At 36.5% G+C, this 15,491-nt stretch overlaps 1 protein-coding gene across 1 annotated transcript; it reads right to left on the reverse strand.

Moving 5' to 3' along the window:
• Nucleotides 1-1,144: 1,144 nt before the first annotated feature.
• LOC108603912 (protein CREBRF homolog) lies at nucleotides 1,145-11,609 on the reverse strand. The gene is made up of 6 exons (XM_017993095.2): nucleotides 11,257-11,609; nucleotides 2,777-4,626; nucleotides 2,484-2,707; nucleotides 2,165-2,420; nucleotides 1,976-2,101; nucleotides 1,145-1,918 (listed from the first exon to the last, which is right to left on the reverse strand). The coding sequence occupies exons 2-6, from the start codon at nucleotides 4,482-4,484 to the stop codon at nucleotides 1,812-1,814; spliced, it is 2,421 nt and encodes an 806-aa protein (XP_017848584.1). The 5' UTR covers nucleotides 4,485-4,626; nucleotides 11,257-11,609; the 3' UTR covers nucleotides 1,145-1,811.
• Nucleotides 11,610-15,491: the final 3,882 nt, after the last annotated feature.

Raw genomic sequence — 15,491 nt, forward strand, 5'->3', positions numbered from 1 at the left:
ATATGCATATGCGTTCAAAATTTCTTAAGTTGTATGTTGTGTTTTGTTTTTTTTTTTTTTTAATTTTAAAGCCTAGTCTAAGTACTACAATTTGTTTTGTCACGTGTCCAACTCTGTGGACGATACGACGAGTGCCTAAAGTTCTAAGTTTTTAACTTGAATCACTTTGTATTTTCGTTCTCACTAACAACGCCAGCAAACAAAAGCAACCGAAGCCATAAGCATTGTATGTATGTAGTTAAGGGATTTGAAAGTTTTTTAGAATGTTTTGAATTGAATTTACGTTTTGATATCAACTGAACACAAATTGTTACGCAACAAATAGCAGTTTTAACTTTTTAAATGGTAACCACTAAATATACATATATGGAAAGCCCAAAAACGCAAGTCCTTATAACACAAAAGACTCAATACAAATATCACAAAATTAGCATCGAAGCAGAGCAAAACATCAAAATAAAAGTAAATACAATTTTTGAAAATAAGCATAATAAAACTCAAAATATGTTTCAGTTTTGTTTGGTTGGTTTTTTTTTTTGTGTTTTTGTATTTGTAAACTTAATTTGTATGTACGAAATGGAAAACGCAAACCGCAAAGAAATTTAAGCAAATGAAATTAATTTAAGATTTCAAACTGTATGTATGCTTGTTTGTTTGCATGTGGTTTTTAAAAATAATAAATTACGAATTAAGATATTATATTGAAGGTATTTCATATGCAAATCGTTTATGGGTATAACTTAAAATTATTTACGTAGTAGCTAATAGAAATAAGATTTTCCAACAGAATGTATACATGAACAAAAATCAAAAGCATACAAAGAGAAATTAAAATTATATCACCACGCATATCATATGATTATAATAGTAAACTATAAAATAGTAATTAAAATATGTTTATAAAATAGCATAATAAAAGTATTAATAATGCATAAGACTAGCAAAATAATAGGCAAACAATAAATTTCCTTCAACTTGGGCGCAAACAGAAACTTAAAGATTGACAATATCTAGCTATTGTATGCATCTGCACATGTGTATGATACCAACAAACATAATATTATAAGATAAAAGCTCTGGTATTTTAGTGAAATTAATAAAACTTATGGCTAAACATTGAACCAATTTATACATTGTTTTAATATATAGATATTCATAGATATAGATGTAGCATTCAAACTTAAACAAATAAATCGCAGCTGTATATATATATATATGTGTGTTATATTTCATTGCAAAAGCTAAGTTTCATGATTCAAATCAAAACTTATGTCGTAAACAGGTAAAACTGGTAGCTAATTCCTAAACGCATTTCAATTTACGAAACGCCTTTGCCGTCCTGCCTGCAATGCATCTTAACAAAAATTCTTAAAAGCTAAACAATTAGGGTTCTTAATAATTTTGTTTTTATGGTTGCCTCTTTCTTTACATTTTGTTTCGTTTCATTTGCTGTACATTTTGCATATATGTATGTATACATTTCAGGAAATTTCTTTGTAGTTTTGCGCGCGCTGGCCAAAATAATGTGTAATTAAATTTGTATTCTTTTTACTTTTTAGTTATTTGTCTGCAGTAAACAACGCCAGGCTCTTAAATCACAGTTACATATCTTTCACTTCCTTTCTCTCTAACATTCACATTCACATTCATATTTATCACTCATGCAAGCAGATTTATTGTTTGGTTAATTGGTAGTTGGATTGGTTTGAATTGATTGGTTTTGTAAGCGAGGGCAATGCTACTTGCTAATTATGCTTAAGTTTATTGTTGATGGGCGGTTCGTATTTGTTGTTGCTTCTGGTATTTTTGGCCTATGACTTGCGCAGCTCCTCCAGTCCACCATTTGGCATGCCACCGCGCATATTTTCCAAAACCTTGTTCACAAAATCAGTGGAACCACCTGCAACGCGTATGCCAGCTAAAAGTAACGAAAGTCTTTAAAATGTACCTTGAGCGCGAAACAAATTTAACTTACCTGAGGCGGTGCCGTAAATGCGTTGAATTTGCTGATCCACATCCTCAGTGGATTCGCCCAAACTTTGTGTGCGTTGCTTCAGTGCCAAAGCCTGCTTAAGCTCGGCAATGCCATTGATAAGGCGCTCTGTTAACAATGTGAACAAACATTAAAGTATAAACAAAAGTATTGTGTAGTTTAGACACTCACTATGCTCTATTTCCAATCCAAAAAGCTTGATCTTGTTGGCCTCATGCTGAGCCTTCTTCTTCAGGCGGCAGGCGCGCGAGGCAAGCTTGTTCTTTTCTTTGCGCGACTTGGGGCGCACATTGAAGGGCAGCTCCGACACAGGCGTCATGTCATTGATCGTGCGACTCAGCTTATCCAGTTCCTTGCCAATGCTGTGCAATTTACGTGCGTTTGGGGTCAAATCGTTGCCATCACCCTTGCGAGCCTTGCCGCTATGCTATTTGCATAAAGTTGAATGAGTCATTAGGTAAAGTTAACAATGATTATGCAGACAACATACCTTATAGACCTTAATGCCACGCACGGAACAGTTGGGACTGAACACCGGATCGGCGACTTCGTTGAGCACATGCGGATCCTCTAGCTTGGATTGAAATACCAGCCGCTTGCCCTTGGGTCCCTTTGCCTGCACATTGTACTGCCAGAAGAAGCGCTCCTTTCCCTTGCTGCTGCTTAGCTGATTTGGTGTCGATGTGCGTGTTTCATCCTCATCCCCAGAGCCACCTACCATAATAGTAGCAGTAGTATATATTTAATTTATTTAGTTAGAGTTAGCTGTAAATTAGCACTCACCATCGCTGCTAAAATCATCATAGTTATCGCTATTCTCGCTCGAAACATCATCGTCATCATCTTGGGAGAAATCAATGCCATCTGGCGAAAGCACACTGCCTGTGCTCAGTGACGAGTAGCTCTCGGCCTCGGCCAATGAGCCAGTGGATAATAAATGCTGACGCGGCTCACGTCGCATCCAAATATCCAAGCATCCGTGCGTGGGCGCCGACGATGACAGGCGTGACAGCTGTGAGCTCTCAACAGCGCCTGGATAGCCCAGAGACTTGCGAACGCTGCCTGCTGCGCCAGCTGTAACAACAACCTGACCTTGAGCAGCTGTGGTGCTGTTGGCACTGCCAAAGCCACTGCTGCTGCCGCCCGGACTTAGGGCTGCCGACTGACTAAGCAAGGAGTGACGCTCCGGTGGCGAAGGCATAAGTCCCTTCTTCATCAGCTCCTGCATGTTGCGCGATTTGACCAGAGGATATTGTGTACGATTGGCATGTGGTATGGGCGGTGGTGTTAATGGCGACTGCGAGGCCTGACTGCCTGGCGAGAAACTTGAGCCCAGCTGCTGCGTGGGCTTCTGTGGTGTGCTATGGAATAGCTCATAGCTATCCTGCTGTGGGTGCTGCTGCTGCTGCTGCTGTTGTTGTTGTTGACTTTGTGTGAGCAACGTTTGCAACTGCTGTTGCTGTTGTTGTTGCTGCTGCTGCTGCTGCAACAACTCTAGCGGTGGCATGCCAAGCGCATCGGGCGTCTGTGACTGCGGCGAAAGCAAAAAGTTGACATTCTGTGTTTCATTTACGGCTGGCAACATGTCCTCAAAATTGCCCATGACATCTAGAAAATCGCTGCCATTCAGATCGCACAAATCGGCATTCTGTATCTCGGCTTTGTCGTTGGGAAATATATAATCATCGTCTAAATTAAATGGCTCGTGTTTGGTATGCACAATGGCGCTATTTATATCACTCCACATGGCATTCGAATTGGGCGTCATTTCATAAAGCAGACCACCGTTGACTGCATCCTGTAGCAGCGCCTGCTCCTGCACCACGTTCAAATTGAGACTGGCGCTTAAATCTGCGGTGGCTGTATAATAGCCAGAAACGCTGCCAGCAACGTCATTGGCGCTGCTGCTGTATAGCGTTGTGTTGAGCGGCGAGTGAGACGCGCCCAGGCTAACATCCTGTATTAGCGTGGGCGAGAGTGAGGCGGCGTCCAGCGCATCTAGGCCATAGTCCGATAGCTCGCCCAGCTGCAACGCTTGAGAATGCGAATGCGACTGCTGTTGTTGCTGTTGCTGCTGCTGCTGCTGCTGCTGCAATGTTTGTTGATGATGTTGCGCCATGCTGGGCAAACTGTGCAAATGATGCTGACGCAGCGAGGATGTCAAGGTGGGCGTCTCACTCAGCTGTTGATACGGATGATGGTGATGATGAGAATTACTGCTGCGTGGTATACTTATGGCTGTGGTGCTCAGCATTACATTCGATGTGTAGCTTGTAATGGCATTCGTATTGTTGTTGCTGTTGCTGCTGCTGCTGCTGTTGTTGTTGTTGTTGTTGTTGTTGGTGTTATTGTTGTTGCTATAGCTACCAGTGTTTATGGTCAGAGTGGGCGTGCCCAGCGAGTACAGTTCAAACTTAAGAGGATTGCTGCTGCTGTTGGAGCCACTGTCAAAGAATTCCGATGACATGGAATACAATTGATTCTCAGTCATTGCGTTAGGCTAAAGAGATCAGATCAGTGGGAGGAAGTTGGCAAACCGCCGTCAATGCTTCCCCAACTGTAAGAGTGTGTAGTGTGCGCTTGGCGCGCACGCGCTGAGCTGCGCTGTTACTGCGCTGTTAACTTTACAGTACCTGCAACGATAAAGAGAAAGAGATTAGAATTATGTTAATAGTTTATTAAGGCAAATTCAAGGCAATCAACGTTTAATAACTGTTCAGCTCACTGCATTTTAATGAAATGATTTATAAATTCTTGAATACATGTTAGCACTAGGTCACCCCATCTTCTATCAACTCCAACCAAGCAAGCGCATTTGCAGTTGGCCATAAAGATAACAATTGATAATGTTATTTATAACATTTTTCAAATCTGTTTAAATTTGTTGTGCTCGCCATTATTATCAGAAAACAACACCAAAGCACTTCCCCACGTTCCCATGCGAAAAGGGCACTCAGAACAATCAAAACAAATCCCAAATTAGCAAGTGGCAAAAACAAGAAAATAAGCCAAAAACAAACTAAACAACAAATGATGCATAAGAAAACAGCGAAAATAAAAAAGAACTATGCCAAAATGAGTAAGCTACTTTTATTTTATTTTTCTTGGTATATTTGTTATTCAGTTTTGCTTTTTCGTTGGCCAGTTGAGTGGTCTACAAGCATGTTATTGTTTTATTCTTATTTGTTTTTGTTTTTTTGCTGTGCAGTATAAATATTAATTCGTTTGTTTACAAAAAGACGCAACGAAATTTCTGGTTCATTCAATGATCGTAAATTTTGTGGAGAAAAATGCATTTAGTATCTGGGATTATAAAATTTGGTGCGGCGCATTAAAGCCGACAAGTTTTTAAGCTCTTTTAATTTAATAAAAATGTTTAGTTTTAAAATAAAATTGAATATATTTATAGAACAGTGGTTCTCTGTTCTCTTAGTAAACCCCAGAATTCATTTTATCTGGTTTTTTTTTCTAATTTATGCGTCTACAAAGTCGGAAGTTTGAATAAATGCTGTACCATAAATTCATAATACGAACATTATATCAAAATTTATGTACATCTATGTATGTAAAATCAACGGCCGTAAAGTTTTAATCAGTGTCCGCCATCTAGACCTCGAAATTAATATCACTCGCTGTCTATCTCACTCTCCCTCGGCTTATCTCGCTTCATAAAGCATTTGTTAGTTAATCGCAAAATTGTGGACTCTTGATAGCAGTTGAGTTACAACAAACCAAACATTCTCTATCCGTAGCTCAAGGTCAACCAAGAACAGACCCAAACAACCCAAGCTGGCAACTGGAAGTACTAAAGCGACACTCAAACGAGCACGAGAAGACAAATACAACAATAACAACAAGCACATACTACTTTAGCTAAGTGATATGCTTGTTTCTCTGGTTTCTTTACATTATATTTCTCTATGCGCCCCACCCGCCTCGCGTAACCATTTAAATTGTTTAATATTCGTCAAAGGTTGCCGAACGCGTCGAAGGCCAAACAATTTTGAGTTTGTGTTTTTTTTTTATTTATTTTTTATTTTAACGAACAAAAAGCGATCCCTATATACTACTTATAAATAGGAACCATATGTAGTATGTGCAAAGCCAAACGAATAACTGGTCATAAAAAAATACAAAAAAGAATATTTATTACAAATTTGTTAATAAAAATTAACAAAAAAAAAAAAGAAAAATACAACAAAATTGAGTGGCATGAACTGAAAAAGGCAAGCAAACATTTTTATTTGCTGTAGAGAAGAGCGTGAAGAGTGGAGATAGAAGAACGCGAAAAAAGCTAAACATGTCTAAATATACACATACATACATACATACATACATGTTTATTGTATGTATGTAATTATCATGCAGAACCCACACACAAGCACACGCAAGTTAATGAACGCAAAATGTTTGAAGAGGAAGAACGACAAAACAAGGGAACATCTGATTCAAAACAAATGATAACAAAAAGCTTTCATTTCTACATATAGCATTATAGAGTCTCTGAATTAGACATAAACTTTATTAATTTCGAACATAAACAACATAACAAATGGTTCTTATGCATATACATATGTATGTATGTATGCATGCGTTTAAGTAATGCGGAACAAGTTTGTATTAAGTGTGAGCGTTGCACGTGAAGAGCATTTGAAAAATGGGTGGCTAGGTGCTTCAGGGGTTTAAAGTACAAAACTGGCTACAAGGCATGACCAACACAACTATAATATAAATATATGTACATATTTATATTTGCATATGTATTGTAACAAAACACAAAGCAGCTGCTCGCAAAGTTTTACTGACGTCATGCGTATACACAATGTGGATCTAGAATAGGGGATAAAGAATAATTCGTACTTTTTGATGATATTGTAAACACATGTGCAGGCAAGCGCCAACAATTTCAACACACAATGAAATAATGCAATAATTATAAACAAAAGCACAGCAACAAATATATACATATACATATGTATATAAAATAAGAAAGAAACAGTTAGACACCAGCCACGCTAGCAAATAATTTGCTCAGAGAGCGAGCAAGTGAGTGAGAGTGAGTGAAGCAAGTTGAGAGCACAGTTATTAACCAGACTCAAGGTCAAAACTGTTTATTTTTTATATTTTGTTTTGAATTTTTAATTTATCGCAGTGTTGCTTTTGTTTTTACACACACCGACACACGCACACTAGAGCAACGTTGTAAACAAGAAAACTGTGAGCTTGTAAAGAGCTTTTGAGAGAGTGTGGGTAGCCTAGCTTGCGCTCTGAGATTACCATATGTTTTCCGACCGTTTGCTTTAGTCTACATTTTCGTAGTTACACATATACATATGTATGTATGTACATGTGTGTGTTCGTATAGTAAATAATCTAAAGCTTTTTGTCGCTTGGGTCTTTTTCGTTTGTAACTTAAATATAATTTACAATAACAAGACGTTAGCTAATTTGCGACAGCAGATACAACTACACATGTATACATGCATACATATTGTGTACATAAATAAATGGATCATCTAAATAAATTTAACTGCACTCAAGTATCTTAAATTTCTTAGTTGACAATTTCATAAAAACAAAAAAGAAAAAAATTCCCCTGACGTGTTGCGTAAAGAGCTCTCAGCGTTTCGAAAGAGAGCCAAAACTCTCGCCTGCAAGTGCACTCTCTCTTTCCGTGTACCGGAAAAAATTTACTTTGCTCGCCAACTTCCGCAGCGTATTATCAATGGGTCACTGGCTAGCCGACTAGTCGTTGGGATCCTTAATCAAACTACTTATACAGTCAGATAGTATCATTTGTTGTTGCTTTTGCTAGCTGTCGACGCGTCATTGTCGTCATCGCCGTCACATGTTCCAAGTGCATGCAATATTTATTTTAGTCAATGTGTATGCTCTTCGCTCTCTAGCTTAAAATGTTCTTTGTTTAGCTTTGTGTAATTTGCAAGTCACTTTGGCTTTGTCTTTCTCGCTTTCTTGTTATGATACATACATATTGCCTGAATCACGCAATTTTTCGTTGAGTGGGCGTCCCATTTGAACTTTCCTTCTCACTCACTCACTCTCACGCACAACAAATTAATGTTGAGGTAGCCACAGTTACCGTAAAACGTCAAGTGCAATGCTTGTTATGTTTATCGGAACTTTCATCCCCCAACCTCAAAGCGTACTGGTAGGTTTATTTTTAGTACGCGCTTTTAGAACAACAAAAATAGCTCAGCAAATTTATGCCCTACTTACAAATTATATAGCATAGAACTAGAACTGTAGGGGGTCCATAAACAACTTGATATATTAATAAATGCCATAGTATAGCCAAAGATTGATGATATAACACTTGTAAAGAGTATACTGAAATAGATTTAATTGTCTTGTGTTTAGCAAAACGAAACAGCTGACGTAAATTCTAAAATTTTTAAATTCGTTTTTCTACATGTTTTGATTAGTTTGGAACGTGAGCAGTTCATGTACACGTACATATGCGTACGTATATATTGACTCAACACTTTCGAATTAATGTGAAATTATCATTCTAGAGAATTATATGTATATTATTTTCTTCCTGCTTACTCTATTTGGATCCTATAAGTCACACCCTCATCAACAAACAAATTTAGATAGCTTATCTTTGTTAGGACAAGTTCCGTTTTCGATTACATACAAACGGCTGTATGTACATATGTATATTTCACACATCTTTTACTTTGCTTTCTTTGTTCAGCGTTTTTTAAATTTACCCAGCATTGAGTTGAGTTTCAAGTCACTGCCAATCAATTGTTTGCCTGCTGTTTTGCTAATAGATAAATAATTAAAGTCAATTTATATTGATTTAGCAAACATATTTGTGCACAATATGTATGAAAAATTAGCACAACTTGGCTGAAATTTTAAGCAAATACAAAAACTTTTTATATAGATACTCTAAAAGCAACTGACCGGGTCCGAAATGGAAAGAACTCCAGCTTTAGCTTAAATCGTGACTGGCTATAAAGACGACTCACACAGCAGTCAGACAGACACACACACATTCATATGTATATATGTAAGTAAGCAATCGGATACACTGCAGTAACACGTGAGTGTAAAATGCTATCAGCGTTCGCCTTTTAGAGAGGCGTCTGGCTCAGCTCAGCTGTTGTAGCATACAAAGCTTTATCAGCGTGCAGCCGCGTGCCAGCGCCGACAATTGATAAACATAATGCTGGCAATGGGTCAGGAAAATTGCAAATGTGATTGTATATTTTTATATTTGTGCCTGTTACTTTTCTAAACACATTGGAGCAGTGAAAAACAACTTGCAAAAAGATTTTGAAAATCATATAAAAAAATATATATTTTAGGCTATTTTCAATGAAAAATGTTTGTTTAATAAAGGAAACCAAATGCTTCATGTATTTGTTACCCACTACTTAATTATAGCACACATTTTTGCATTTCAAAGAAATTTTTAATGAAAAGCAAACAAGTTTACTTAATGGCCGCGTTTGCAGATCCAAAACAAGAAGCCCAGAACTCGCAGAGAAGAGAAAGAGAGAGAGAGAGGGCGACCAGCGACAGACAGGCAGGCAGCATCAACAAAGAAAGTTGAAGGCCGACAATGCAATGACCGTATATAGAATATATATAACAGACATACAAAACGTATGTATGTACATATAAAAATTTGTTAAACAAATTGTTCAGTGAGCTACAGTTTTAAACTATGCACTCTTATTTAACGCTCTCATTCAAATCTAAGAAAAACACATACATACATGTAAGCATTTGAAATGATGCAATAACCGTTAGATTGACAATCAGCTTTTCGAAAGGCTTTTTAAACGAGATTCCCGCTTGTTTTAATATTTAAAATATAAATGTTTCATAAGATAATTATAAATAATTAAAACCTAATAAAAAAAAATACAGTATTTAAATCTTGCATGCTTTTTACAGTTAATTTCAATTTTATAATAAATGTATGCCTTGGCTTAAATAAATTCAAAGCATATTTCTTTATTTAACCTTGCATTGCGGAAGCTTCTTAAAATCTATTGTGAAATATAACAGTTTATTCAAGAATATTCACTCATAAGCTTATCAGCACAAAATTAACAACTGATTAATATATACTCTATAATATTTTGGTTGTTTATTTCTGCACTCTTAACTGCTGGATTACTTTATAGACAACGTTTCTTATCGTGCGCTCAACTGTTGAGTCATACCAGCTGTAGCTGTAGCAATAGATATTCAACCTATATACATATGTATGTACATATATATAAATGTATTTTCCAAAACTCAATGTACAAAAGTCAAGCTGCGTCTGCAGTTAACCTAATCGACCAGCTGGAGATGCTATCGCACACACACGGACACACATTTGAGAAAAGTAAGCGTTAGAGGGCGGCGCCTTTTTGTGGGGTTAGAAGACCTAGCTAGACCTCAGACTGTCTAGAAAAACGTAACTCTTGTATTAACAAATGGCCGGTTTTTGGGCATTCTACTCGATTGATTTGTATTGCTTTTGTTTAGCTGCAACCTTGAAATTTAGCGCAACGACACTGAACTCTCTGAATTTAAATTCAAATTGAAATCAATTTTAAAATTTTATTACTTTGTTTGGTTGCTTCTTCAATATTCAATGCTTAGTATATATGCACAATCTATAAGTAGTATTTGTAACTAATACAAACGTATTTGCTGACTGAGTATGCTTGCTTATTATTCACATACGAGCAATATATGTATGAATTGCATTTTCATTCGAACGGATATGCTGAAGCTTGATCTCAAACATAAACAAATTAAAAGCGCATGTTTATAGCAGTTTGCGCTATGGGGTTTCAGATTACAAGAATTCAATTCCGATTTGAAATCTTTTTTCTTGCTTGAGTTGGCATTTTAATTGGAATAGGCTCATAAATTTTTCAATGTGACAACTTTCGGCAGTGAAATAAGGGCAACAACTTTTCAAATATAAAATCAAGCAATTAAACTATGCGTATGATGTATGCGCTGTGTGGATTACAAAATGTTTGTGTTCTTACTTCACTCAAAGCTAAGCGTAGATAATATAAAACTGGTTTATGTGCTGTATTATAATTTAAAGCCCAGTCTATAAAGCCGACTTAGATGTTGTACCAATAAAACTTTCTAATTTTAGGCAACCCAAGAGTTACATACAATAAAAAAATGTTCGACTTTAACTACGCGAACACATTTGTTGCGTATCTTTTGTTAATCTGGTTTAATAGGTCAGCCGCTGCTTTTAATATACGAACCTTATAATTTTGCTTCGTCCAATTTATTGAAGATCTTGAAGATAAAGAATTGTTGTTCACGTACTTATTAATTGTTGTAAATCGTCTGCGAGCTGCTTAAGCTTCCGTATACGAGACTTAAACGTTTTTAACAATTTTGCTTGCAATGTTTACACAAACATTTAATTTCATTTCATTTTCAGTTGCTTATAGATTTTATTGTATATACGCTTGCCGTAATTAATTAATATGCATAGGCACGCATATGTATGCCGATCGAGGGGAAGGTAGCTCTTGTATGAATTTTATTGTTTTTGTTGTTGTTACTCATGCCTTTTGTTGTTGCTTTTGTTTTTTAACTGGGTCACACATGTAGCGATTAAAATATATAAATATGTAAAGTATTTATAATGAACACAAATATACACACACTAGACTTTGTTTAAATTTTGATAAGTAACAAATTATAATTATAATTATTATTTTTTTTTATAGACTGACGCGTTAGCAAATCTTATCAGCTTGTCACCAGAATTGTTATATGTACTTAATACCCCCAAGTATACACACACATATGCATTTTCATGTCTATTTATTCTTGAGGGGGCAACTTAGTTGACGTAAGTGGTGTTAAGGTTTTCGACAGTTTTTAGAGCTACTTTTAAAAGCAACAAGTAGAAGACTACACTAACACTTGGCACATTTCAAAAAAACGTTAATTTTTTGCAAAAATTTACAACAACTTTAAAGCTTTGGTGTTCGACTTTGTCACTGTAGTGTGTATTGAATTTATATTTGTTTTTTTTTTTCTTTTCTTGACTGTTGCTGTCAATTTTGCGTTAATTTCGACCGAGCAGCTGAGCGTGTTGCGAACAACTGATCAAAAGCAAAGCAAAAAGAAGCCGGAGAGCCAAAGCTTGCGCCGTTCAGCAGCCCCACTATGTCTATGTGTGTGAGTGTTGTGGTTTGACTGAGTTGGTGGGGGTAGGCGTCGGCGTCGGCGTTGACGGCGCTGTTAGCGTTGACATAAGAATTTTTGTAGTCAAATTCCAGCACTTATTAATTTGGCAGTATTTATACATTTATACATGTATGTATGTACATATGTATGTATGTATTGTATGTATCTATGAAATGTTTGTTATTGTGTGTATGTATGTTGTTTGTTGCTTTATTTAATAATGCAAAATCTGTTGAACGTTTGCTTGCTTTGTTTGCTGATTGACTGTATGTATGTATGTGTGTGTGTGTACTTACATACATACGTATAATTTTGTTTTTGTGCTGTAGTCTTGTTAGTGTCTTGAAACTAGTTCGTGTTTGCTTAAATATGTATATTAAAATTTGCATAAGCTCTTATGATCGTGCATGTTTTATTTCTTTGTTATTAACAATTTTTATATAAAGTCTGTTAACTGACTTGCCTTAATTATTTACTAATTGAATTATGAATACGAACTTATGTACACTTTGATGTTCACACTAGCAGCTACTTACAATTGCATACATTTTGTGTGTGAAAAAATTTAACAAATATGCCTGCATTAACTTTATTATTATATGCACACGTATGGCAATAAGTTTTAATAAGTAAAATTGCTCTTTTTGATTATCGCACTCTGCACTATGTGTGCTCGCACCAATACACACGAAATGTGTTCCGCGCTCAACCAATGTTCTTTACCGATTGATAAAAACTTTGTAAAAGCTCTCACGGCAAAAAAAATGCCATGCCGACTAAGCAGAAATAAAAAGCTTCCTTTGCGCTTGTTGGCTTTGTTTTGATTGTTCAGCTGTGCGGGCGCGCAGCAGTTTGAGAGAGCGTTCAATGGAAGAAGAGAGCGAGAGAGTAAACGCTCGCGCATGTTGCTCACCTACACACACACACGAACACACAGCTAAACGCTGTCGTTTCTGTTGCTTCTTTCACTTCCACTTTTCCATTTGGGTTCTTAAATGCCGCCGATGGAATGGAGAGGGAAGAGTGCGCACAGAGGGTGGGCAAACGCCAGCAGCGCGGTCGCTCCGCTGCGCGTTGGGGTACAGTCTGTTGCGTTTGTTTTTGTTTTGGTTTTAAATACATATGTAAGAATATTTATACATATATATATATATATTCTTTTTCTTCGCTTTTGGTATTGCTTCGGCTGTTTATGTTTTTTTTATTTCTTTCTATTTGATTAATAAATAAATTCATTTACAAAGCTTCCGTTCACTCTTGCTTGCACTCTATTCTGGCGCCCGCCCCCTCACCATAATTTTTGACGTCATTTTTGTTGTTGTTTACTTGCTTGTCGTTTGTTTTCCTTTTCTTGCGCATTCGCCATGTTTTTCTGTTGTTTTTTAATGCAAATTTTGTTGTTATGAAATTGTCTTTTGCTTTAATTAAATTTGATTTTTTTAATTTTCGCAACAACAAATTTTTGAATAATACTACGACTGTTGATAATCAAACTAACGCCTAAATATAAATCTTTTGTTGTTAATTTAGCTTTTGCTTACGTTGCAGCTTTATTGACTTGTTTATACCGCGACACTCCCCTGAAATATTAATAACAATTGGAATGCATAACAAATAACGTGTGCATAGAATATCAGCTTATTTTGTTTTCATTTCAATTTTCCTGTTGCCTTTTGCTCCATACGTTTTTATTGAGATTCTTTGCATAAAGAAAATAAAATAAGGCTGATGCAATATGCAATATACAAGCAGTAATATATCATTTTGATATTTCTCTGGCCCGCTATGATTGCAAAAATGTGAACAGCAGAAATGAATAAAAAACATTTATAAAAATATATTTTGACCTAATTTTTAAATCAGTGAAAACTTAAATTTATCTAATCTAAAATTAGATCTTGATAATTTTAAATCAGTGAAAACTTTAATTTATCTAATTTAAAATTAAATCTAGTTACTTTTCATACTAATATCATAGAAAAATAATTTGCAAATACCGAACAGACAAGAGCAAAAATGAATCCAAGTACTGGAGTGGTTGTTAATAATAATCAAATTGACGCACGGAAAATTTCTGCTGAACATCGTTGACCATGTCCTTGAAACGCAAATTGCGATACAGAAAAACAATAACAGGACAGCAACATAACAACTCAAAAGCAAATACAAATAGAAGAGCTCATAACCAATCAGTGTCGAACTCATTCAAGCGGCAAAAGTCCTTCCAGCATGGTATACATAATCACATAAGCACTACAGACGAAACAAACACAAGCACATACATACATACATATGCTTACACATAAGCAGCCTACAGACGCCCACTTTAGGTATCCCGTTTGGTAAACGATTTTCAAGGACACCGGCATCTTACAAAATAACACAAACCGCCTACGCCTAGCGCTCTTTCGGGACGTGGGCGTAGATCCACTTTCACTTTCGCTGCGAGTTCATGACACTGCGCTGCGTCGGGACCTTGAAATTTCGTATTTTCGTTGCCTACTTGTGGGCGTAGCCAGTGTTGCCCTTACCACCCATCCCCCATTGCTAAACTGAAGAGAGCGGGCTGTGTATTTAAGTATTCCTTATGCTTGCGGCGCGGCCTTTTAATTAAATGCGAAAGCATTTGACATGCCACAGCATAAATAGATTTTAATTAACTAAAACGTGCGGCTGCAAGGTCTGAGTACTTAGTTGGCAAAAGTATTTATTGCTTTTAAGTTGAGCTCAACTTGAGAGCCTTTGATCAGCGCAGAGTGTGCTAAAAAGTTTTAAAAATGTTAAGCAGCTTTAGTTGTAATGTAAGGATACACTTGTATTGTTTTTGTTATGAATGTGCAGAAGCACAACAAAAAGGCGACCGCCGACTCTCAAGGACATGGGCTTGGCTCCACAGCATGGGAGCTTTTGGGGGTTGCTCGAGTGCGTGGGTTTTGTTATGCGCAGAAGAGAGAAAGCGCACACTGGAATGAGAGTGTATCCAATGCTTGTTTAAGGATATCAGACGTATACTACGTCGTAATTTTTCAATATGGCAGCCAAATCCCCATCAATGCCACGCCACAAAATACAGCCCCACAATTCTCATGAAACCGGCAAATGTGTACATAATGTTAGATACATATATATATATATATATATATATATTTATATATAAATATGTGTACATATAGCTATCTTGCTCGTTAGCAGAGACATGCATGTAGTTGGCGTTGTTGTGACGCGTATCGATTTGTTTATGTTTATTAAATGAAAATTCGCAAAATAGATGCACACGGTTTTTATGGGGGCGTAT

This window comes from Drosophila busckii, chromosome 3R (genome assembly GCF_011750605.1).
Source record: "Drosophila busckii strain San Diego stock center, stock number 13000-0081.31 chromosome 3R, ASM1175060v1, whole genome shotgun sequence".
In the NCBI taxonomy this organism is placed as follows: Eukaryota; Metazoa; Arthropoda; class Insecta; order Diptera; family Drosophilidae; genus Drosophila; species Drosophila busckii.

Bases quoted from the DNA above. Each gene is read 5' to 3' on its own strand.
- LOC108603912 (XM_017993095.2), bottom strand. From the start codon at position 4,484: ATGACTGAGAATCAATTGTATTCCATGTCATCGGAATTCTTTGACAGT. The intron at 2,708-2,776 runs GTGAGTGCTAAT...CTATTATGGTAG, and splicing joins TGATGATTTTAGCAGCGATG to GTGGCTCTGGGGATGAGGAT. The intron at 2,421-2,483 runs GTATGTTGTCTG...TTATGCAAATAG, and splicing joins GTGGCATTAAGGTCTATAAG to CATAGCGGCAAGGCTCGCAA.